The sequence below is a fragment of the Pogoniulus pusillus genome, chromosome 37 (genome assembly GCF_015220805.1).
Source record: "Pogoniulus pusillus isolate bPogPus1 chromosome 37, bPogPus1.pri, whole genome shotgun sequence".
NCBI lineage: Eukaryota > Metazoa > Chordata > Aves > Piciformes > Lybiidae > Pogoniulus > Pogoniulus pusillus.
Genome location: NC_087300.1, coordinates 478,894 through 500,400, shown reverse-complemented (window position 1 = coordinate 500,400; position 21,507 = coordinate 478,894). Strand labels below are relative to the sequence as shown.

Below are 21,507 nucleotides of genomic sequence, written 5' to 3'. Positions count from 1 at the left end.
GAGCCTCGCAAGCTCTCCTCAGCACCGCCCCACACCTGCCGGCAGTGATCTCGCAGAGATGCTGAGAGAACAACCAAGGAAGCTTCTCCCTGCACCCAGCCTGCCTGGTGCCTGCTGCAGCACGGCAGGGCCCTCCTAGAACAACAGGAAGGGCTTGCAGCTGACCAGGAAACTTTCTGGTGACTGTTCCTTATCCTGCAGGCTGCACTCCTCTTCCCTTGGGAAATCCCCCGGGGCCAGGTTTACACTTGGACCATTGTTTTCCTGCCGCAGCAGCTGAATGTTGAGGGAGCTCTGCTCAGGATGCGGGAGCAGAGTGTGCTCAGACAGCAATCAGGAGTGGCTGTGCACCAGGCAGGACAAGCTCCCAGCTCCTGAGAACGAATAGAGGCAGAAAAAGCAGCATCAAGCCCGAAGTGTCCCAAAGCTGTGGGGGGAAAGCTCTCTCGAGTGCAGGTCAGTGCCTTCCACTGACAAAATCCCTTTTGGCAACAGGCTGAAAGGTTGAGCCACAAACAGCTTCACTCAGCTCCAGCAGAGAGGAGCAGACCCAGGTAAGCAGGAGGAGGAGCTCGACACAGGCCCGAAATGTCTCTGGCTAAGTGCAAGCAAACACAGCCCAACTTCTTGATTAATTTAGAAGGGGAGAGAATCACTTTTCTAGGTCAGCTGAGGAAGAGCCCAGGAGAAGCAGGCAGCTCCCATGTGAGAGGCACTGCTGATCTGCTGGGGCAGGGTGTAAAAATAAACCAGGAAGCCAAGAGCTGGGGAAGGTGGCTTCCTGTGCCCGGCACAACCACAGCCAGCCACATCAGCTGCCGGCTCTTGACTTTGAGCCACCCTTTGACAGTCTCTGTGGCAGCTGGCAGCTTATCTTTGAGGTCCAGGAGTCCTTCCTGGATGCTTTTCTATCAGGGTGTTAAGAGGAAGAAGTGGGCATTATCCCTCCTAATTACCTCAGCAGCCAGATCTCAGAACTGCTGAAGCTGACCATTAAGGCAGAGCAGTTTGAGAGCTGCGGCAGACCAGGGCCAGAGGACATCTCCCAGACCAGCAGCTGCAGGTTGCCACTCCGCCAGGAATTCCATCTGCCTGTCCGGGTGCCGGGAAAGAGCTTTCCCAAACGCTGCACCTCGAAGAGGGCAGCACATCCTGGAAGGGTGCTGGAGGGGCAGGGAGATCTGCACCCAAAGGAGCACAAGCAGAGGCCCCCCAAGGGCTGCAGCTGCTCTTCACTGGGCCCAGGCACCGCAGCGGCCACGGGGAGCTGCTGGGATGCTCACAGCTCAAGGTGAGCCGAGGCAGGACTCTGCCTTTGGCCTCTCAGCACCCCACGTTCCATGACTGCAGCCCCAGCCTTACAGCCTTTTGTCAGCTTCGGTGCTTGCTGCCAGACAAACTTGCCCAGCTCCCCCCAGACTGCAGTCTGCACCAGCACCAAGCAGCTCTCATAAACAAGGCAGCATTTGCAGGCTGCCTGCATCCAGCCTCTCGCCCGAGCGTCCCCGGGGCTCAGCCAGGGAGCACAGGCAGTGGGGTATGCAGAGCCAGGGTGGGCACAGCCTAGGCACCAAAGCCAGCCTGGAAACCTCCCAGCAGCAGGACAGACAGAAGGGAAGCAGCAAGAGGGGAAATAAGGCTGTAAGGGGAAAGAGCTGCAAGCCTGTAGGTATGAAAAGAGACAAAACTCCCCAAGGGTGCTGGGCGTGCCAGGCTAGAGAGGTGCAGGTGGCACCAATCTCTGCAAGCATGGACAGAACCGGGCAGAAAATGGAGCAGTGCCCCAAACACCCACGGACAAACAAAGGCTCAAGGGTTGCCCATGCACAGCCCTTCCCTGGAGTGTTTGCCTCCATGTTTTGAAAATAAAAGGAGGAGCAGTGGGGAAGTTGCCTTTGTTCGGGCAGGAGCAGAGCAGGGGGCCAGCAGCCCTCTGGTGTGGATCTGCACTGGTGCAAGGCAGCAGATAAGGGCAAAGCAAAACACTCGCTCCACAGCCTGGCTCATGCCAGCAGCCACCCCCCCCCCTGCCAGCACAGCCTGCCACACTCCACTGCAGAACCCTCCTGACTTCACCCCCCTGACTGCTCCCACAGCCTCTGTCCCTCCTTGTTCCTCTTTGTCCCTCCTCAGTGCAGGCAGGAGCCAGCCAGCAGCAGCCCAGCTGCAAGGAGGGATTGACCCTGAGGAGCCAGGTGGGGAGGGCAGCACGGGCTGTGGGCAGCCACTCTGCTGCTGTGCCAGCAGCCTCTGGGCCAGGAGGGGTTTTGAAGCAGAATTTCCTCCCCTGTGAGCAGAAGGACAAGGAGCTGCGAGGCTGCTGCTGTGTTTGAAGGGTGGAGGCAGAGAGATAGGAAATCTGGGAGCGCCGAGCAGAGCCTGGTGCCAGCACCAGCAGAAAGGGCAGTGGATGTCCTCGGCTCGCTGTGAGACCTTGTTTTGCCAAGAAGGCTTGGGAGGGCAGGCTCAGAGATAACAGCTAATGGGCTCCTGTAAAACCTTCATGCCTCACGAGGAGGTGGGACAAAGATTAATAGTCTGGATTGGAAAATAAGTGATGTCTTTGGGAAGCAGCAGTCAGGAGGGGCAGAGAATCAAGCGTGGGGAAGGGACAAGGTGTGAGAGCAGAGGGAGGAGGAAGTGAAACATCGGCGACAGCACAAGGCACAGAGCTGGGGGCAGGGAGAAGAGGCAAGAAAGGAATCAAGGAAGGGACAAGACCTAAAAAACCTTTCCAGGAAGCTCCTTTATTCTTTAGCAGAGTCATTAAGGAGCCGATTGGCCGCATGGGACCAGCAAGGGGCATCCAGAGCTGCTTTACTCGTGGCGGTCAGGGCATGACAGCACAGCAGTTTCCCACTCCAGCCAGCCGGGCTGGGCACCGGGCATCAGTCACTGTCATGTAGCCACCACACAGACCTTAGGACTAAATCCTGCTATTCAGAAGGGAGCTCAATCAATTGTGAGGCCCCAAACCATCCTTCTCTTCCGGGCAAAGAGTTCCACCTCCTTAATGCTGAAGGTTAGATTAGCCTCAGTAGTGCTGTTTGGGGAGCATCTGCCAGTTTTAAGGGGCTGGAAGGGTGGGATGTGGGCACAGACCTGCCCCAAAGTCCAGTGGAATGGGAGGAGAGAGGGAGGGATAAAAGGAGACTGCCTCTAGGAAACAGAACTCTGCCTGCAGCAGATTCCTGCTGAATGTGGGAACAAAACAGGGCAGCAAGCTGGAGCAGAGGGCGAGCCGAGAGCAGGGAAGGGCTCCCTGCAGCCTGGAGGAGTCGCAGGGACACGGCAATGCTGAAGCCTCTCACACGGCAGCTGCACAAGGGCTGCTGCACCCATGGCCATTCCACTCACCCTCCCAGCCACCACACCTCACAGCTTCCTCACAAGAGGGAAGTGTTTCTGTCCTGCTAGCACAGGATTTTGCTCTCCCAGGTCAATCAGAAGGTTCCTACCTGCTCACAGCAAGCACTTCTTCCAGCCTCCAAGTCACAGCTTGACTCAGAGAAGGCTTCAAGCCCTCTTATGGCAGCAGTGACTAAAATCTAAACCATCTCAACAGCCCAGCTTTGCCCTGCAGCTCTTTTCCCCTTGCCTGCCCCACCTCCAGCCGGGCATTGCCAGAATTCCTCGTTTCCCCTCTCCCGAAATGCTTACAGAGGCACTGTGGAAGCCCCAACCCCGAAATGCTTACAGAGGCACTGTGGAAGCCCCAACCCCGCTCCACAGCCCCGCAGCAGCCCAGCAAAGCTTTACAGAGCATGACAAAAGCCCCGAAGCTGAGCTTACCCTCATTTCCATAGCCCTGGCAAGGTCCTGCTCACTGGTACCTGACAGTTAGCCTGGCACTAGTGGGAGTCACCTGGGTAATTCCCCACTCCGTGTGACACAACCTCAGAGCATGGGCAAAGAAACTGCCCCCAGCAGCCAGAGTATCTGGCAGCGCCTGCTGGAGCACAAAGCACCGAAGGGTAGAGGTGGTTTGGGAAGGGGGAGGGGAAAGAGGCTTGATATCCAAGCACGCTTGGGGTGACCAATCACTCTGCCCCCAGCAGGGCTCCCCAAATCCTCTGACTGGCCACAAACCAGCCAAGGAGATGAAGCCTTCGGCTCAGAGCCTTGGAGAGCAGCCTTTTGGAGTGCCCGTTGGGGGATTAGACACACCAGCAGGTTTGGGAATGAGGGAGAAAGGAGATAATCAGATCTGAAATTCCCATCAGTGTGAAATGAGACTTAACTCCGGAGCTTGCCAGCACAGCCTGACTGTTCCCTCTGATGCCTGTGACAACTGCACTGCACAGCTCCAGCTCCTCGCAGCAGTAACTGCTCCCCCATGTAGCTGTAATGGCCAGAAGGAGACTGGCTTTTATGTAACCCCAAAAGGCAGGCAGAAAGGGAAGCAGCAGCCACACACAGAGGGAGCTGGGGGGGAAGAAGGGAAAATGAAGCCGGCAGAAGGCTCAGGGCTGCAGCCAGGCCCACAGTGAGCCACAGGCAAGTGGGATGCAGCAATCAGAAATGCTCCAGTTCTGTGCTTGGAGCCCCAGCAACCAGTGCTGCAGCTGAGCAGCAGGCAGTGCACTGCAGAGCACAGTCCATGAGCTGCCCCACACTGCAGTTCCAATGCAGAGCACAATCCATGTGCTGCCCCACACTGCAGTGCACTGCAGAGCACAGCCCATGTGCTGCCCCACACTGCAGTGCACTGCAGAGCACAGCCCATGTGCTGCCTCACACTGCAGTGCCCCTGCAGAGCACAGCCCATGTGCTGCCCCACACTGCAGTGCCACTGCAGAGCACAGCCCATGTGCTGCCCCACACTGCAGTGCCACTGCAGAGCACAGTCCATGAGCTGCCCCACACTGCAGTGCCACTGCAGAGCACAGCCCATGTGCTGCCCCACACTGCAGTACCACTGCAGAGCACAGTCTGTGAGCTGCCCCACACTGCTCCATGCTGCCAGCTGCAGCCGGCACTCAGGCCCCAGCAGCATGTCAGGGCTCATTTGTCACCAAGGGCCCAGGCTGCCAGCAGCTGAGCAGGAGGTGGCAGTGAAGGGCAGCTGCAGCGCTGCTTCCTCTCACAGAGGGCTCATTCTCCCCAAAAGACTCGGGGGATATGAATGGGTAACTCCCCCAGGCACCGGGGCAAATACCCCCCCAGCCTCCTGCCAGTGGTCAAGATCAGTGTCACAGAACAGTTTGGGTTGGAAGGGCCCTCAGGAGGTCATCTTGTCCAACCCTGCAGCCAGCAGGGACATCCCCAACTAGAGCAGGTAGCTCAGAACGCCCCAAGCCTGACCCCGTATGTCTCCAGGGCTGCTCCCTGAGCAACCTCTTCCAGCATTCCAGCACCCTCAGAGTAAAGAATTTCCTCCTAGCATCCAGCCTACAGCCACCCTGCTCCAGCTCAGAGCCATTGTCCCTTGTCCTGGCACTCTCAGCCCTTGTCAAAAGTCCTTCCCCAGTTCTCCTGTAGCCCCTTTAGGCACTGGAAGGCTGCTCCAAGGTCTCCCCTGAGCCTTCTCCTCTCCAGGCTGAACACCCCCAGCTCTCAGCCTTTGTAGCAGAGGTGCTCCAGCCTCTGGTCATCTTTGTGGCCTCCTCTGGACTGGACCCTTTTCATCAGGTCCATGTCCCTCTTGTGCTGAGTGCCCCAGAACTGGACACAGCACTCTGCTGGTCTGACTGAACTTGGCTCTTCCTTCTAAAGACGGAAAGGGCAAGGCTGTGTTCACCTAGCTCCACCACCAGGAGAAGAGAGGTCCCAGGGTAACCCCTCTGAGTGCCAAGAGCTGACCGGAGAACTGAGCTGACAGCCTCCTGCTGCATTCTGCAAGAGCTGCTTTGGCAGCAGTGCAGAGCAGAGCCATGCTGGGCACTTCCACAGCCATGCTCTGCCACCAGGCAGCCTCATCCCTGCTCCTGCAGCATGCTGGGGAGTCCTTGAGAGCACAGAGAGGCAGCCCCCCCCCATTCCTGCAGCAAACCCACCCTGCTCGCTTCCTCTTCTGGCATTTTCCAACCCCCCTCCAGTCTGCTGGCTCTGAAAAATGCAAAGGAGGCTCCAAAAGCCATTTTCTGGGTGGTTTTTGATTTTGTGTGTGTCTGGCTCATGCATTATCATCATCATTTACTGCCCTCGAGGGGATTGCACAGGTGTGACTGAAAATTTGGCTCTTCCTTTTAAACTTTTGTTATCAGCTTTACTGAAGAGGATCTTGCAGGAATAAATGCCAGGCTGCTCTCCTGGAGAGGGACTGCTTGGAAGCTGCTGGCAGAAGCCAGGCTGGGGGTGGCAGGCTGGGGGCGGCACTCAGAAGGAACATCCAGATCCTCCGCCCCTGCCGCAGCACAAGCACCCCTGGCACTTTGACCTGGGCGATTTTTTCCCTCGCTCACCCCCACGCCGTGGCCCTAATTAATGTTTCCACTCGCTTAGCAGAAGAACAAGTCAAACAAAGAAGGTCACTCAGTGTTCCACCGGCGCCTGCCCAGGATGCAGCACAACCACTGCCGCTCGGCAGAAGCGAGCAGAGCTGTGACAGCAGAAAGGCAGCAGCAGCTCAGCTCAATTAAAGAGAGCTGGCACAGGGATTTGGTTCTCAGAATACAGAACTATTGATTAAATAGGAATTAAAGCTCCAAACCAGAGAGGCTTCAAGGTGCTTGCCGTGAGGATCTCCACCAGGAGAGGCAGAGGCTCCTCCGGCGCCAGCAGCTCTGCTGCTTCCTAGGAAACAGAAGCAGCACAGGAGCAGAGCCTGTGAAAGGCAGGAATAAGCTGAGCAAGGACAGCAGTGACAGCACAGAGCCCCCAGGTAACAGTGCCACGGAGTCCCTGCGCTGGAAGAGACCTTCCAGCTCATCCAGCCCAGCCACGAACCCAGCACTGCCAGGACACCACCAGCCCACAGCCCTCAGCACCACAGCTCCACGGCTTTTGAGACTCCCTCCAGCACGGCGACTGCAGCACTGCCCTGAGCAGCCTGGGAAGAAATTGTTCCTCATGGCCAACCTAAACCTCCCCCGGGGCAACCAAAGGCCATTTCCTCATCCTATCACTTGTTACTAGGGAGAAGAGACCAACTCCCACCTGGCTCCAAGCCCGACGGGTGGAGAACCAGAAGCTTTCTTTTCTCCAAGCTAAAGGACCCCAGAGAACTCACTAGAGGTTCTCAGCTATTTCAGGAGCATGTGGGGAGAGATGCAGTCAGTAGGCAGGTTTCAGACTCTTGGCAGCAGGACTTCAGCACCGCCAGGTCTGAGCCTGAAGTGCTGTCTAAAGTCACCAAGACTACTCGAGGAGCCAAGTCCTGCCCCAGGAGAAGGTCCCACGAGCAGTAACAACCACCCCCGGGTTACCACTCAGTGACCCCAGAGAGATGTCCACTAAGCCAGGGCTGCCACTCTGCCCCCAAACCCAGCCGGCAGGGGTCCAGCTTGAGGAGCCCTCCCTGCCAGTGTGAGCCTGCCGCGGCAGGGCTGGACTCGGGGGCCTCTGGAGGCCGTTCCGTGGCTCCCCGGTTGCAGGACTGCGAGAGGCAGGGCTGGTGCCGCCCGGGAGCAGCGACAAAGACCTCCAGGCTCTGGCTCTCCCACCCGGCAGCAGGTTCGCGCTCCAGAGCAGCGCCGGGGAATCGCCAGGGGGAGAGGGCTGTGCCCTCCTGCGCCTCCCTCCCCAGGGCCGGAGGTGTTCACGGGCGGGCGAGGCTGCGCCGCCCTCGCCAGCGCACGCAGGAGGCTGTGCCGACGGAGGCAGGGTAGGCACAAACCAGTTCCAAATGTTTTCTCCACAGCTCTGCTGCTCTTTCGGTTTCAGCTCACGCCTAGATAATTATATCAGAGCTCGGAGTGCCCCCACCCTCTGCTGCACTTGGGGAATACTGCAAAGATAAGTCTTTTCTTAATTATTAAATGTAAATAGCTCATTAAATATAATCCAATTACTTTAATTGTAAGAAAAAGGAAGTAATTACAATATGTACATGTATTCTGGCCCCAACACTTTTAGTATCTTAAATGAATCTTTGCTGCATTAATATTTTAAGTTAACCTCTGACACGGGGAGAAGATAACAAAAAAAAAAGGCCCTGACTCCCTGAGAGCCTCCTGTCTGCTGGGATCTGTGTCCCCAAAAACACAGGGAGCAGCCACCAGCATGGGAACCAGAGGGGCTCAAGAACAGGGGCCTAAGAAGTCAAAATAACACAGGGGGTTGTGTCGTGGGAGGGGGAAAACAGACCCCCAGAGGAGAGGGATGTGAACGAAGGTGAAGGTCCCCAAGGTGCTTTTTGGATCAGGAAGGGACTTTCTGCAAGAGCTTGTAGTGATGAGAGGGAAGGGATGGGACCTGGAAGAGGGCAGACTGAGACTGGAGGTTAGGAAGAAATTCTGGACAGGGAGGCTGGGCAGACACTGGCACAGGCTGCCCAGGGGGGCTGTGGATGTCCTCTGCCTGGAGGTGTTCCAGGCCAGGCTGGATGAGGCCCTGAGAGACCTGGGCTGGTGGAGAAGGGCCCAGCTCCGAGCTACAAAGCTCCTCACTAGCGAGGGGAGCACACGGAAGCCCTGCCCTGGTTTCTGTGCATGCAAGAGCAGGGCCACAGCACAGGACCCCAGGCTGCCCACGGGGCCTTGCAGGCAGAACTGCAGGAAGCTGTGAGCAGTCTTCTGGTTTTCCTCAACAGCCTGACAAGCCCTGGGCTCACTTTCTCCATCCCTGCAGCCAGCAGGACCAAGCAACCTTCCAGGCAGATCTCAGCAAAGCCCCACAGCTTCCCTCAGCCCCCCAGGGCTGACAGAGAGGGTCAAGTTTCAGTTTGGCCGCGGTGACAGATGCCTGTATAATCTCCTTGGGACAGAGAAAGTCTTTTCAAGCTGTAGTTGTTTCCATTTTGCATGTTCCAAGCCCAGCAGTGATCTCACCTTATGTAATCTACAGAGGGAGCTTCTCCTCCCCCTCCACTCTGCCCCAGGGAGGCCACATCTGGAGTGCTGGGTCCAGTTCTGGGGTCCCCAGTTCAAGAGACAGGGAACTGCTGGAGAGAGTCCAAGGGAGGCTCCAAAGCTGCTGAGGGGCCTGGAGCAGCTCTGTGAGGAGCAAAGGCTGAGAGCCTGCAGAAGAGCAGCCCCAGAGGGGATCTGATCAGTGCTCAGCAAGAGCTAAAGGGTGGGGGGTGAGAGGCTGGGGCCAGACACTGCTCAGTGGTGCCAAGGACAGGACAAGGAGCAATGGGCACAAACTAGAACCCAGGAGGTGCCACCTGAGCAGGAGGAGAAACTGGTGTGAGGGTTCAGAGCCCTGGAGCAGGCTGCCCAGAGAGGTTGTGAAGTCTCCTTCTCTGCAGAGCTTACAGCCCCCCCGGGCACTGTGTTGATGGGCAAGCTGCTGCGGGTGTTCTGCTGGCACAGGGAGGCCTGACTGAATGTTGCTCAGAGGTCCCTTCCATCCACGCTGGGGTACTGTGTAAACTCCAGGCTGTAGCCCATCCACAATTCTCTCAGGGTGTCTGGAAGCATCACTTCACTGAGCTGATCTTTTTGGGAGCAGAGAGATTAGACTGCATGAGGGCTGGGGAAGATGTGAGCCTTCTATCAAAGCTCACTACAAGGTCTATAATAAGCTGCTTTATGGAAACCTCTCATGTGAAGCCAGACCCTAGATGTAACCTCCTTGATCCAACACTGAACTCTCGCTAGCACCCAAAGGCTGTCCTGTCTCAGCTCATTATGGGCAGCTTTAATTTCGCCTCCAACGGGGAGGCAGGCAGCGACTGCAGGGCTGCCCCAGCCGGGAGGGAAAGGCTGCACACAAGCTGTGCCTGCAGCTCTGCACCCTCCTCCACCACAGCCTGGGCTCAGCAGCTGCTGGCAGTGAAAGAACAGGATCTGGGTGTGGGCACAGCTCTGCTTCTTGCCTGCTTGGGCTGCTTTTCGGTTGCGTTTCTTTTTTTTTTTGCAGCTGCAAGGCAAGACCCGTGAGAGTGAGTGTGAGGGCGAGTGTGAGTGACAGAGAGCGAGTGTGAGAGTGTGAGTGTATGAGAGAGCGAGTGTGAGTGTATGAGAGAGCGAGTGTGAGAGTGAGTGTGTGAGAGAGCGAGTGTGAGAGTGTGAGTGTGTGAGAGAGCGAGTGTGAGAGTGTGAGTGTGTGAGAGAGCGAGTGTGAGAGTGAGTGTGTGAGAGAGCGAGTGTGAGTGTGTGAGTGTGTGAGAGAGCGAGTGTGAGAGTGTGTGAGAGAGCGAGTGTGAGAGTGTGAGAGAGCGAGAGTGAGTGTGTGAGTGTGTGAGAGAGCGAGTGTGAGTGTGTGAGTGTGTGAGAGAGCGAGTGTGAGAGTGTGAGTGTGTGAGAGAGCGAGTGTGAGTGTGTGAGAGAGCGAGTGTGAGAGTGTGAGAGAGCGAGAGTGAGTGTGTGAGAGAGCGAGTGTGAGTGTGTGAGAGAGCGAGTGTGAGTGTGAGAGAGCGAGTGTGAGAGTGTGAGTGTATGAGAGAGCGAGTGTGAGTGTGTGAGAGAGCGAGTGTGAGAGTGTGAGTGTGAGAGAGCGAGTGTGAGAGTGTGAGTGTGAGAGAGCGAGTGTGAGAGTGTGAGAGAGCGAGTGTGAGAGTGTGAGTGTGAGAGAGCGAGTGTGAGAGTGTGAGTGTGAGAGAGCGAGTGTGAGAGTGTGAGAGAGCGAGTGTGAGAGTGTGAGTGTGAGAGAGCGAGTGTGAGAGTGTGAGAGAGCGAGTGTGAGAGTGTGAGAGAGCGAGTGTGAGAGTGTGAGTGTGAGAGAGCGAGTGTGAGAGTGTGAGAGAGCGAGTGTGAGAGTGTGAGTGTGAGAGAGCGAGTGTGAGTGTGAGAGAGCGAGTGTGAGAGTGTGAGTGTGTGAGAGAGCGAGTGTGAGTGTGTGAGAGAGCGAGTGTGAGAGTGTGAGAGAGCGAGAGTGAGTGTGTGAGAGAGCGAGTGTGAGTGTGTGAGAGAGCGAGTGTGAGTGTGTGAGAGAGCGAGTGTGAGTGTGAGAGAGCGAGTGTGAGAGTGTGAGTGTATGAGAGCACGAGTGTGAGAGTGTGAGTGTGAGAGAGCGAGTGTGAGAGTGTGAGTGTGAGAGAGCGAGTGTGAGAGTGAGTGTATGAGAGCGAGTGTGAGTGTATGAGAGAGCGAGTGTGAGAGTGTGAGTGTATGAGAGCGAGTGTGAGTGTATGAGAGAGCGAGTGTGAGAGTGTGAGCGTGAGAGAGCGAGTGTGAGAGTGAGTGTATGAGAGCAAGTGTGAGTGTATGAGAGAGCGAGTGTGAGAGTGTGAGTGTATGAGAGCGAGTGTGAGAGTGAGTGTATGAGAGCGAGTGTGAGTGTATGAGAGAGCGAGTGTGAGAGTGTGAGTGTATGAGAGCGAGTGTGAGTGTATGAGAGAGCGAGTGTGAGAGTGTGAGCGTGAGAGAGCGAGTGTGAGAGTGAGTGTATGAGAGCGAGTGTGAGTGTATGAGAGAGCGAGTGTGAGAGTGTGAGTGTATGAGAGCGAGTGTGAGTGTATGAGAGCGCGAGTGTGAGAGTGAGAGTGTATGAGAGAGCGAGTGTGAGAGTGAGAGTGTATGAGAGAGCGAGTGTGAGTGTATGAGAGAGCGAGTGTGAGTGTATGAGAGAGCGAGTGTGAGTGTATGAGAGAGCGAGTGTGAGAGTGAGAGTGTATGAGAGAGCGAGTGTGAGAGTGAGAGTGTATGAGAGAGCAAGTGTGAGTGTATGAGAGCGAGTGTGAGTGTATGAGTGTATGAGTGCGAGTGTGAGTGTATGAGAGAGCGAGTGTGAGAGTGTGAGTGTGAGAGAGTGAGTGTGAGAGTGTGAGTGTATGAGAGCGAGTGTGAGTGTATGAGAGAGCGAGTGCAAGAGTGCGAGTATGAGTGCACGAGTGAGTGTGAGCGCACCTGAGCGCCTGTCTGTCCCTCTCTGGGCGCATGTCCGTGCCTGTCTGTGTCTGTCCCTGTGTGCCCTCCCCTGCGGCACACACAAGCAGGGTCCGGCGGGCGCTCAGCCAAGCTAAGGAGCGGTCGGGGAACGCCCTCCAGCCCAGGGCCGCTTTTCCTCCCTCCCAGAGCTCATCTTTTGCACCCCATGCATGCACAGGCCCCAGCGGCAGAGAAGACTGCGCCCTGAGCCTGCCCTGAACGCCACTGCAAGCCCTCCGGCGCGGAGCCGCCTGAGAGCAAAGCGTTGCTCACCCTCCTGAGCCACAGACACCTGGAGAAAGATGCTGCAGAGGTAGGCAAAAGGCATCCAGTGAAAAGAGGAGAGGACACATGAAGCCCACACTCAGGCTCCTCGGACGCAGTGCAGGAGATCGCCACAGTGCCTGACAAAGCTGTGCAGTGACTCAGGCAGCTCTGGCTCCTGCGCAGCTCTGGCTCCTGCGCAGCTCTGGCTCCTGCGCAGCTCTGGCTCCTGCGCAGCTCTGGCTCCTGCGCAGCTCTGGCTCCTGCGCAGCTCTGGCTCTCGCACCCTTGGCTGTGCCAGGACAAAGCAAAGGTAGTGTGGGATGTTTGAAACAAAAGCCTGGGATGGAATCAGAGACGTTTGGGCTGGAAAAGACCTTCCAGATCACCCAGTCCAGCCATTAACTCAGCACTGCCAAGCCACCACTAAACCATGTCCCTCAACACCGCATCTCCACGGCTTTTAAACACCTTCAGGGATGATGATTCAACTACTTCCCTGGACAGCCTGTTCCAGGGCTTGACAAACCTTCTGGGGAACAAATTGTTCCTCATGCCCAACCTAAACCTCCCCTGGTGCAACTTGAGGACATTTCCTCTCATGTTGCCACTTGTTACGCAGGAGCAGAGCCCAACCCCCACCTGGCTGCAGCCTCCTCTCGGGGAGCTGCAGAGAGCAATGAGGTCTCCCTCAGCCTCCTCTTCTCCAGGCTGAACCTCCCCAGCTCCCTCAGCTGCTCCACCCCAGCCCTGTTATCCAGACCCTTCCCCAGCTCTGCTGCCCTTTTCTGGACCTGTTCCAGCCCCTCAAATGTCCTCCTTGCAGTGAGGAGCCCAAAACTGACCCCATGATTTGCAGTATGGCCTCAGCAGTGCCCAGTCCAGAGGGACAATCATCTCTGCAGTGCTGCTGAAGGGGAAGGTGGCTGGAGATGAACCTGCAGGCCTGGCAGGAAGGTGCTGCTGAGAGGAAGAGCATTCCCCCTTCTTCCCCATCGAACATTTCCTCTCTCTAGGGATTTTCAGCATCTTACAAGCAAGGCCTTGCTGCAGCCCAGTGCTGCCCACCCTGCTGGGGATGACAGGAAACCAGCTCCACTCCTCGGGTGATGCTTTTGCTTCACAAACCAAAGGTCAGAGCCATAAGCCCAGTTTTATCAGCAGAACAAATGGAGGCTCAGGTTGCTCTGAACCATCAGCAGCATCAGTGACCAAATCAGAGGAGCAGCAGCCACGCTGGGGCTCCTGCTGCAGAGCAGCCAGACAGCAAAGCAGGGCACAGGGCAGCACTCCTGTCACTGCCAGGGCACGGAGGGAGGGGAAATGGCCTTAAACTGACCCAGGGCAGGCTTAGGTTGGAGATGAAAACATTTTCTTTGCTGCCAGAGGGGTCAGTGGTTGGCATAGGCTGCCCAGGAAGGTGGTGGAGTCCCCATCCCTGGAGGTGCTCAGGAAACCAGTGGCCATGGCACCTGGGAAAATGGTTTGGTGGCCATGGTGGGGTTGGGCTGATGGTTGGACTGGGTCTGAGATTTTAATCTCCCATCCCTTGTGTGCCTTGCTCCATAGAGGAGATGTTCAAACAAAGGCATCCCCAGGCAGGAGGAGCAGCTCCTGAGGAGGTTATGTGCCTGCATCCGACCGCACCGGAGCAGCTCCCTCCTTGCTGAGCACTTCCAGCAGGCACCAAAACAATAACCCCAGGGGTTAGGTTTGCTTTACAGCAGCACTGAGGACAGATGATTGCTGCTGCGCTGCTCTGTGTCTCGTCTGTCCCATGCTGCACTCCCAGCAGCGCTGCCGCAGAATCACCACCTCCAGGACAGCAGCGCCTGGCGGTCCCACAGCTCCTCAAGCACCAACAGCCTCCGGGGCAGAAGTTTAAGCCCTTCAGAACAAACACCAACTGCTGCAGCTCCGGGAGTGCTGGGTCCAGGTCTAGGTTCCCCATGGACAGGACACTGGTGCTCAGGGACAGGACAGAGGGCACAAACTGGAACCCAGGAGGTGCCACCTGAGCAGAAGGAGAAAATTCTTCGGTCTGAGGGTGCTGCGGCCTGGAGCAAGCTCCAGAGAGGTTGTGAAGTCTCCTTCTCTGCAGAGCTTCTAATGTCCCCTGGGCACTGTGCTCCTGGGCAAGCTGCTGTGGGTGCCCTGCTGGAGCAGGGGAGTTGGACTGGGTGATGCCCAGAGGTCCCTTCCAACCCCACTGTGCCCAGACTGGTATCTCCCTTCCTCCTGTCTTGCATCACAGTGTTCCTTAAACCACCACGTCTCCCCAGAAAGAGGTCTGGGATGTGCTGGTGTTGGAGGAACAGGGAGGTCAGCACAGAGCCATCTCTGAGAGCCTAAGATCCCTGGTCCCTTAAATTTTCCCTGCCAAAGCCCCTGGCAGACAGGTACTGGAGCTGTGTCTGCACTCCAGCACTCCTCCAGCAGCACTCTAATGCCAGAGAGCTTTACTGCGATTTCAGGAATTAGGGCCGGATCTAGAGGAGCAATTTCCCAGGCCCATTAGGCAGGAAGGGTGCAGAGGCTGCAGCAGGTGATCAGAGCTCACATCCAGCTCTGCCCGCAGCCCTTCAGATGGAAAAACAAATCTCCTCTGTAAATGGAGACGAGGCCTGAAGCTGAGGTGCTGCAGGAGGCAGCGAGGCCCCTTTGCAGCCTCCGCTCCTCACAAGGCAGAGCCACTCTGGCTTTACTCAGAGTTGCAGAAAGGCAAAGGAAGTAAATGTCACCAGGGTGGCTGTGCTCTCAGCACTCATTTGCTTATTACCCAGAAGGCATTTCCCAATGCCTTTTTTTAAATCCCACATTTATAAATACCTAAAATATTTAAAGCAGCCTTAACCTGCCCCAGCCCACAAATATTTATCCTTGCACAGCGAGCAGAAATACTCCAACACACCACTGCCTACTACAGATGCCATCAGAAGCAAGAGGGCTGCTGAAGCAGTCAGCCACCAGCAGACAGCCTGGGCAGTGTTGCCTCTCGCTGGCTCCTGGTTTTGTTTTTCCAGTGAAAGCATCACCTTGGGTTTGCCTCCTGCACTCTCCACACAGCACTGCTGCAGGCTCTACCCAAAGACACAAGCCCAGCACTGCCCTGCCAGGAGCTGGACTGTTCTGGGTGGTTTAACCCTCAGAAGCAGCTTTTGCCAGGCACTGGTGTCCCATTCCATATCACCCATAGCATGCAAGCAATCCCTCCCCAGTCCTTTCCAATATCCAGCCCTGGATGTCAAACAGAAATTCTTCCCAATGAGGCTGGGCAGACACTGGCACAGGTTGCCCAGGGAGGCTGCAGATGTCCCCTGCCTGGAGGTGCTCAAGGCCAGGCTGGATGAGGCCTTGAGCAGTCTGGGCTGGTGGAGGTGCCCCTGCCCATGGCAGGAGGTTGGCACTGGAGGAGCTTCCCTCCCAACCCTTCCCATCACTGGTTTTCTGCCCTGTGCCTGACACAGAGCAGCTTCTCTTGCCCAGCTGAAGGACCAAGGGCTACAAATCATCATCAAACAGACAAAGCAGAACTCCTTCAACTTCTTAAGTCACCTGAGCCCAAAAATTTGAGGGCACAGCTATTAAAGATTTGACTCCTCAGAGAGCAACCATCCAGAAGGATTAGAGCTGAGCCTCACACTTGTTGGAATCCTGGCTGCAGCTTGTCACAGGCAAGAATCTGACTGTGGCAGCATCCACCCCAGCAGCCTGCTTTGTTCTATCCCCGCCACAACCACCGCAGCCAGCAGAAGGATTTGCTGCTCCAACCCTATGCAGATGAGGCAATCGCTGGAGTTTTAACCCCTCCACCCACCCGAGGCCATTATCTAAGCTCGGTGAATGAAACCAACTCGTTGTAGCCCAGCCCTGAAGAATGAGATCTACCCGAAGCGCGCAGGGCAGCTGGGCTGGTGCTGATCGGGGAGGCTGTGCCCTGAGCACTGAGTCACTGCTCACAGCCTCCTCCCGAGCTGCAGCACACACACACTGCTTGGCTTTGCTGTGCCACGGCCTCAGCCCGCGTGGCCACCAACATCCTGGCATGCATCAGCCACAGTGTGGCCAGCAGGGCCAGGACAGGGACTGCTGCGCGGTGTGGGGCACTGCTGAGACCACACCTCAAATCCTGGGGTCAGCTGTGGGCTCCTCACTGCAAGGAGGACACTGAAGGACTGGAGCAGGTCCAGAGAAGTGCAACAGAGCTGGGGAAGGGTCTGGGGAGAAGCAGCTGAGGGTGTTCAGCCTGGAGAAGAGGAGGCTGAGAGAGGCCTCATTGCTCTCTGCAGCTCTGACAGGATGCTGTAGCCAGGCGGGGGTTGGGCTCTGCTCGCAAGGAACAAGTGACAGGACAAAAGGAAATGGCCTCGAGTGGCACCAGGGGAGGTTTCAGTTGGACGTCAGAAGAAACTTCTTCACAGAAGGGGTTCTCAAAGCCTGGAACAGGCTCCCTAAGGAAGTGGCTGAATCCCCATGCCTGGAGGTGTTGAGGGCCACGGCTTAGCACCAGCCTTGGTAGGGTTAGGGAGTGGCTGGACTCTGTGACCTCAAAGGGCTTTTACAACCGAAATGATTCTGTGATTATTCAGAGGGAACCAGTTTTATGCTCTGCTCAAGAGACCCTCACCATTGACTCATCCCCTCAAACCCCACAGGGACCTCTCCAGACGCCAGAGCTCAGGTCCAGCCTCTACCCTTCCCCAGCCACCTCCCAACACACTTCAGCCAGGACTTGGACACCAAAAGCAGCCAGAAACACACCACAGCTTCTCCTCTTATTTTTGTCCTGCATCCTCCTCCCCACAACCCAGAAATATTTGTTAGGAACACAGAGCAGGCAGAAGCTGAAGTGAGAAGCAGGACAGTGAGGTCATGGCCTGAGGTCAGCAGCAGCATCGGATCCCTGGTTTTTGCAGACAGGGATGTGGGATGGGTGAGGGGGAGGAGGGGCCTGGTAATGTCGCCGTGCAATAACCTGATCAGCAGCAGGCAGCTTGGAAAGGCTTTTTCTGCAGAGAAGGAAGGAATCTGACAGGCAAGAGCCACCAGAAGAGGGGTTGTAAATAGCAGAGTGGAATTTGGGTCATCTGAGAGCTCAAAAGGCGTCACACTTCTTTTCGCAGGCAGGGGAAATACTTTGTTTAGGGAGAAGTTTACACTCAGCTTGCCCTTGGGATCTTATCCTCCCCCAGCCCACACTCGCTGAGCACAGCAAGGCCTCCACTGGGTGAAAAGGGAGCTGGCAAACCTGCTCCTCATCCCAGGAGGCTTTAACCTAGCAATGATCAGTGCTTTGGAAGAAAGAAGTCCCAGGTTTGACCCTCACCATCAGCAACCCACCCGGGCACAGCAGTGCCAACTGGAGCTTGGGCAGAGACTGGCACCAGGTAGGTCCTGAAGGCTTGGGTCAGGCTTTGCTCACTCAAACTTCAGCTTCTCCCAAAACCCAGAGCTGGGAAGGGCTGGAGTGGCTGAACTGACCTGCTCTACCCCACTGCCTGCATGGAGCCTGTCCTTGAAAATCCACTCCAGGGCCAAAGTTACTCCAGCAGCATTTGGTGTTTTTGGAGGGCAGAGGTTGGCTTTGGTTTGGGTTTAACCAAGTTTTGGATTAAACTCTGGATCAGTTTCCATGGCAAAAACCCATCCAAGGTCAGCAAAGGGCAAAGCAGAAGGGTTGCAACAGCAGCGCTGGAAACTCCTGCAGCCTTTGGCCGCAGCTGACTCTGCAGATGGCTACGAGGGGTGGGAAATGTAGATTGCCCTTCCTCGTGTGACCCGCAGGGACCTCAGCACTTCCCATGCAGCACAGCTCTGCCACAGGGCAGCACACACAGCCACTGCCTGCACTGCCTTCTCACTGCCTCCACTGCCAACCTTTCCAGCCCTCAGTCCCTGGGAAGGACGTGGCAAGCCTGAGGGTTACAGGGCTACAGCTGCTGCCCTTCATAAACACTTTCTTGCTATTAGCAATAGAATTTCAGGTCCATCAACATCTGCAGTGCTGAAATGCTTCAACTTCCAGCAGTTTCTAGGGTCTTATCAAGCAGGCCTACTGCTGGTCTGAACTCATCATCCAGTCCCACCCTGGTCTGAGCCACGCAGAGGTGCCTAGTGAGCAGCTGCTGCCACTACTGCAAGTGAAAGAGTTGTGCCAAATGGGAAACTTGGGGCAGGGAAAGAAAAGTCCTACCAAGGGAAGGTCCTTAAGGTCAACTACCCTCAAGTACTTGGCCCACATTGCCGAGAGACATGGTAGGTGCCCAGACACCCCACCCCTGAGCCACTGCAAGTCAGGCTCTGAGCAAGCTGCTCGAGTTGCAGGGGTCCCCGCCGAGTGCAGGGGGTTGCCCTGGGTGAGCTCTGAAGGTCCCTTCCCACCTAAAGCATTCCATGACTCTATGATTAGTAATAACTACCAGGGAGAAGCTGCCAGCTCCTACCCTTCTCCGCAGGACAGAGGCTATTTGTACCCTCAAGGAGGAATCCCAACACAAGTCTAGATGCTAGCGAGGATCAGCCCCCAGGACATTCCCTAACGACCTCCCTGGCAGACGAGTGGGTCGCAGTTCACTGCCAGGTCAGGGTGTCTGACCCTACCCCATGACGCCCCCCCAAGCCTCCTCGGAGAGCACCCTGGGGTGTAATACTGGGGACAGCAGTTCCCCAACACCCTGCAACCCCCACACTGCCTCACCCCTGCACCTTTACATTCTGGGTGCACACTGCTAACACCCCAGGGCCTTGTGCTCGCTCCTAGAGCTGTGCCACGCATCGCGGGTGCAGCTGCCCGTGGGGCACAGCGGCCAGGAGGGAGACGTCACTGTCACAGGAGTGCAACCAGCACAGCTGGCACCAACAGGGGCAGCCAGCTCACAGCCCCCCGGACTTGGGCTCGCTCACACACACAGGTCTGCACAAGCCGAGGGCGAACCCGCACAGCACAGGCTGCAGCCGATCTGGAAGCGGAGGGACCCTCCCTCCAGCCCAGCCTCACTGCCTCTCCCACAGAGGGGACCTTGCAGCACACCCCTTTCTGCCCAGCTTTCCCGAGCCGTTCCCCGCTAAGCCAGACCTCTGTAACGGCCCCGGGACAGCAGACACCGGCCAGGCCCCGAGGGAGCCCGGCCCCGGGCCCTGCTCACCACCCCCGGGCAGACCAATCGTCCCACAACACAGCCCAGGCTGTGACTGCAGCCCCTGGGAGGGGCTGGACAAGCGTCACCTCAGGCATAGAGCCACTTCCTTCTCCCCAGGGCCAGACTGCCCGAACCTCCCCGGCCTGGGGGGCACCAAGAGCCCACAGCACCCGGGGCTCACTATGTGGCAGGAAGCAGTGCCCTGCTCGGCCTAACAGCTCACTATTTGGCAAGGGCCTAGCGGCCCGCACCAGTACCTCTGCCTCTCTCCTCCTGGCAAAAGTGGCCTGAGAGGCCCGGGGAGTGCCCGCTCGGCTCTCTGGGACTCACCTCGGTCCGTAGCCGTTCCCTCCGGGCCGCTGCGGTCGCTACCAGCAGGGCGGGCCAGCCCGGCCGTCCGCCATTGCGCCGCTCCCCCTCCCTGCCCCGACCGAGCCGAGCCGAGCCTCCTCCCGGCCGCCGGCCCGCCGCGCCATTGGCCAGCCGCGCAAGCACATCGCCACGCTACTGGCTGCACCTTCTGTCTATCAAAGCCGTCCTGCGCCAGTTGCGTACGCAACTGGCGCAGCAAAAGAGCCCCACCCAAGCCGGCCGCGCAAAGAGAGTAAACAAGGAGGAATGTACCATTAGGGGAAAGAGTTGCCGGGATGCCCTTAGGGCAGTTTCTGTGAACATTCCAGGGGCAGGGGAGAATCGCGACACCAGCGTAGCCACGGCACTGTAACAAACGATATCGGAGTTTGTGACAGGCATATCGCGACATCCTCCCTGTGGATTTGGAGAAAAGGCGACTGCGTCGCTTCCGTCTCCCCCTCCAGAAAGCTCACCTTTGGTGTTGCCTCTCGCCTCTATGGTCCCACGCCCCGCGACGAAAGCCCCACCTGCGGGGGGCGGGGCCAGGCGGGCTGGGGGCTGGGGCCAGGGCCGGGGGCGCCGGGGGCAGGTGGGCAGGTGGCGGTGGGAGGCAGGTGGCAGGGACAGTGCCGGGCCGGGAGCCGAGCGGCTGCCTGTCCTGCCACAAATCTGTCCTAAAGCCCCAAGCCAGGGCAAGGGGTCCCAGCCTCTCATCCACCTCCAGCCCCCAAAGCAGGGGTACCTGCAGCTGAGCGGGGGGGGGCCTCTCCTGGGGTCTCTCCACGACTGCCCCCGTTTCCTCTGGCTGCTCCTGAGGTGGGCACACGCAGACTGCGAGCAGCCGTTCACTGCTCGTTTTGCTTCCTTCCCCCTCAATCCACAGCCACCTTGGGTGCGAGGCTCAGCATCCAGTACCCACTGCCCCAGCAGGGCCCTGTCCCCGTCTGTGGGTGCAAGGCAAGGGTTGAGCTGCTTCTGGAGGCCACTCAGCTCCAGGTTTTCCATGCTGCCAGAAAGCCGTTCCCTTGAAGAAGATCTGCTTCTATCTCAAGGTGTCACAGCCTCAAGGGAACCACCTAATCTGTATCTGCACTGCAACCTTTATCTCTCCCCGGCTGTGTGAGAGGCTCTGTTTATAGCTGCCAAGCAGTAGCTGCTAAATTGCAGGATCCAGCCCCCCCGCTCCCTGCTGCACCCCTGACACTTGTTTCTCTCCAGGAGGGATGCTCTCTCCTGCCAGGTGCCACCTGCGTTTTGCTGCAGGTAACTGATGCTCCAGGGCACTGGGGCTGCTGATGCCTCCCGGCTGCTCCAGCCTGGCCAAGCCCTGGATAACTCCAGACAGACCCCGGCACAAATCGCTATCCTCAGCCTCAGCCTGGGCTTTGCTTCTGCTGCAACTGCGGTGGAATGCAGCAGGTCCTGCCTCATCCTTCCTCTATGTGACCGAGGGATGGAGCAGCAGACATCCTCCGAGGCAGCGAGGAGATGGCAGCTCATGCCTGCCCGTGTGCTGCCCCAGCCTGGCACATAGCCAGCCACGACCGCGCCAAGCAGCTGTCTTGAGTCACCCACCCTCAGCTGGGGGGCCCTTGGGTGCCCCTTTCCTGACCAGCTATCCATGGCCCAACCCTACTGTCTCTCTCCTTCCATGTCTCACAAAATGGCTGAGGAGCCCCTGCATCATAGCACGAGTGCAGAGCAGCTCCAGCTGCATCTCTGCAGGAGTGCCAGCTCTGTTGGCACTGGAGCTGCAAGGATGCTCCAGCAGCCTGCACCCCACGGTGTGCTCTGGACCTCTCCTGCATCCCTGATTCCCAGGAACCATGACACTG

The 21,507-nt window shown here is 57.4% G+C and overlaps 1 protein-coding gene across 1 annotated transcript; it reads right to left on the bottom strand.

Annotated features, from left to right (window-relative positions):
- Positions 1-135: 135 nt before the first annotated feature.
- On the bottom strand, positions 136-19,793 carry LOC135190739 (uncharacterized protein SPEM3-like). Its single transcript, XM_064172438.1, has 4 exons — positions 19,649-19,793; positions 10,961-12,471; positions 6,676-6,735; positions 136-294 (listed from the first exon to the last, which is right to left on the bottom strand). Exons 2-4 carry the CDS (start codon positions 11,924-11,926, stop codon positions 136-138), a joined length of 1,185 nt encoding a protein of 394 aa, XP_064028508.1. The 5' UTR covers positions 11,927-12,471; positions 19,649-19,793.
- Between the last annotated feature and the right edge of the window lie 1,714 nt (positions 19,794-21,507).

Excerpts from the sequence above, each read along its gene's own strand:
- LOC135190739 (XM_064172438.1), bottom strand. The coding sequence starts at position 11,926 with ATGCGCCCAGAGAGGGACAGACAGGCGCTCAGGTGCGCTCACACTCAC. Across the intron at positions 6,736-10,960 it reads TCTCTCACACACTCACACTC|GAAGCAGCAGAGCTGCTGGC; the intron begins GCTCTCTCACAC and ends TCTGTTTCCTAG. Across the intron at positions 295-6,675 it reads TCCTGGTGGAGATCCTCACG|AGCTCCCTCAACATTCAGCT; the intron begins GCAAGCACCTTG and ends CATCCTGAGCAG.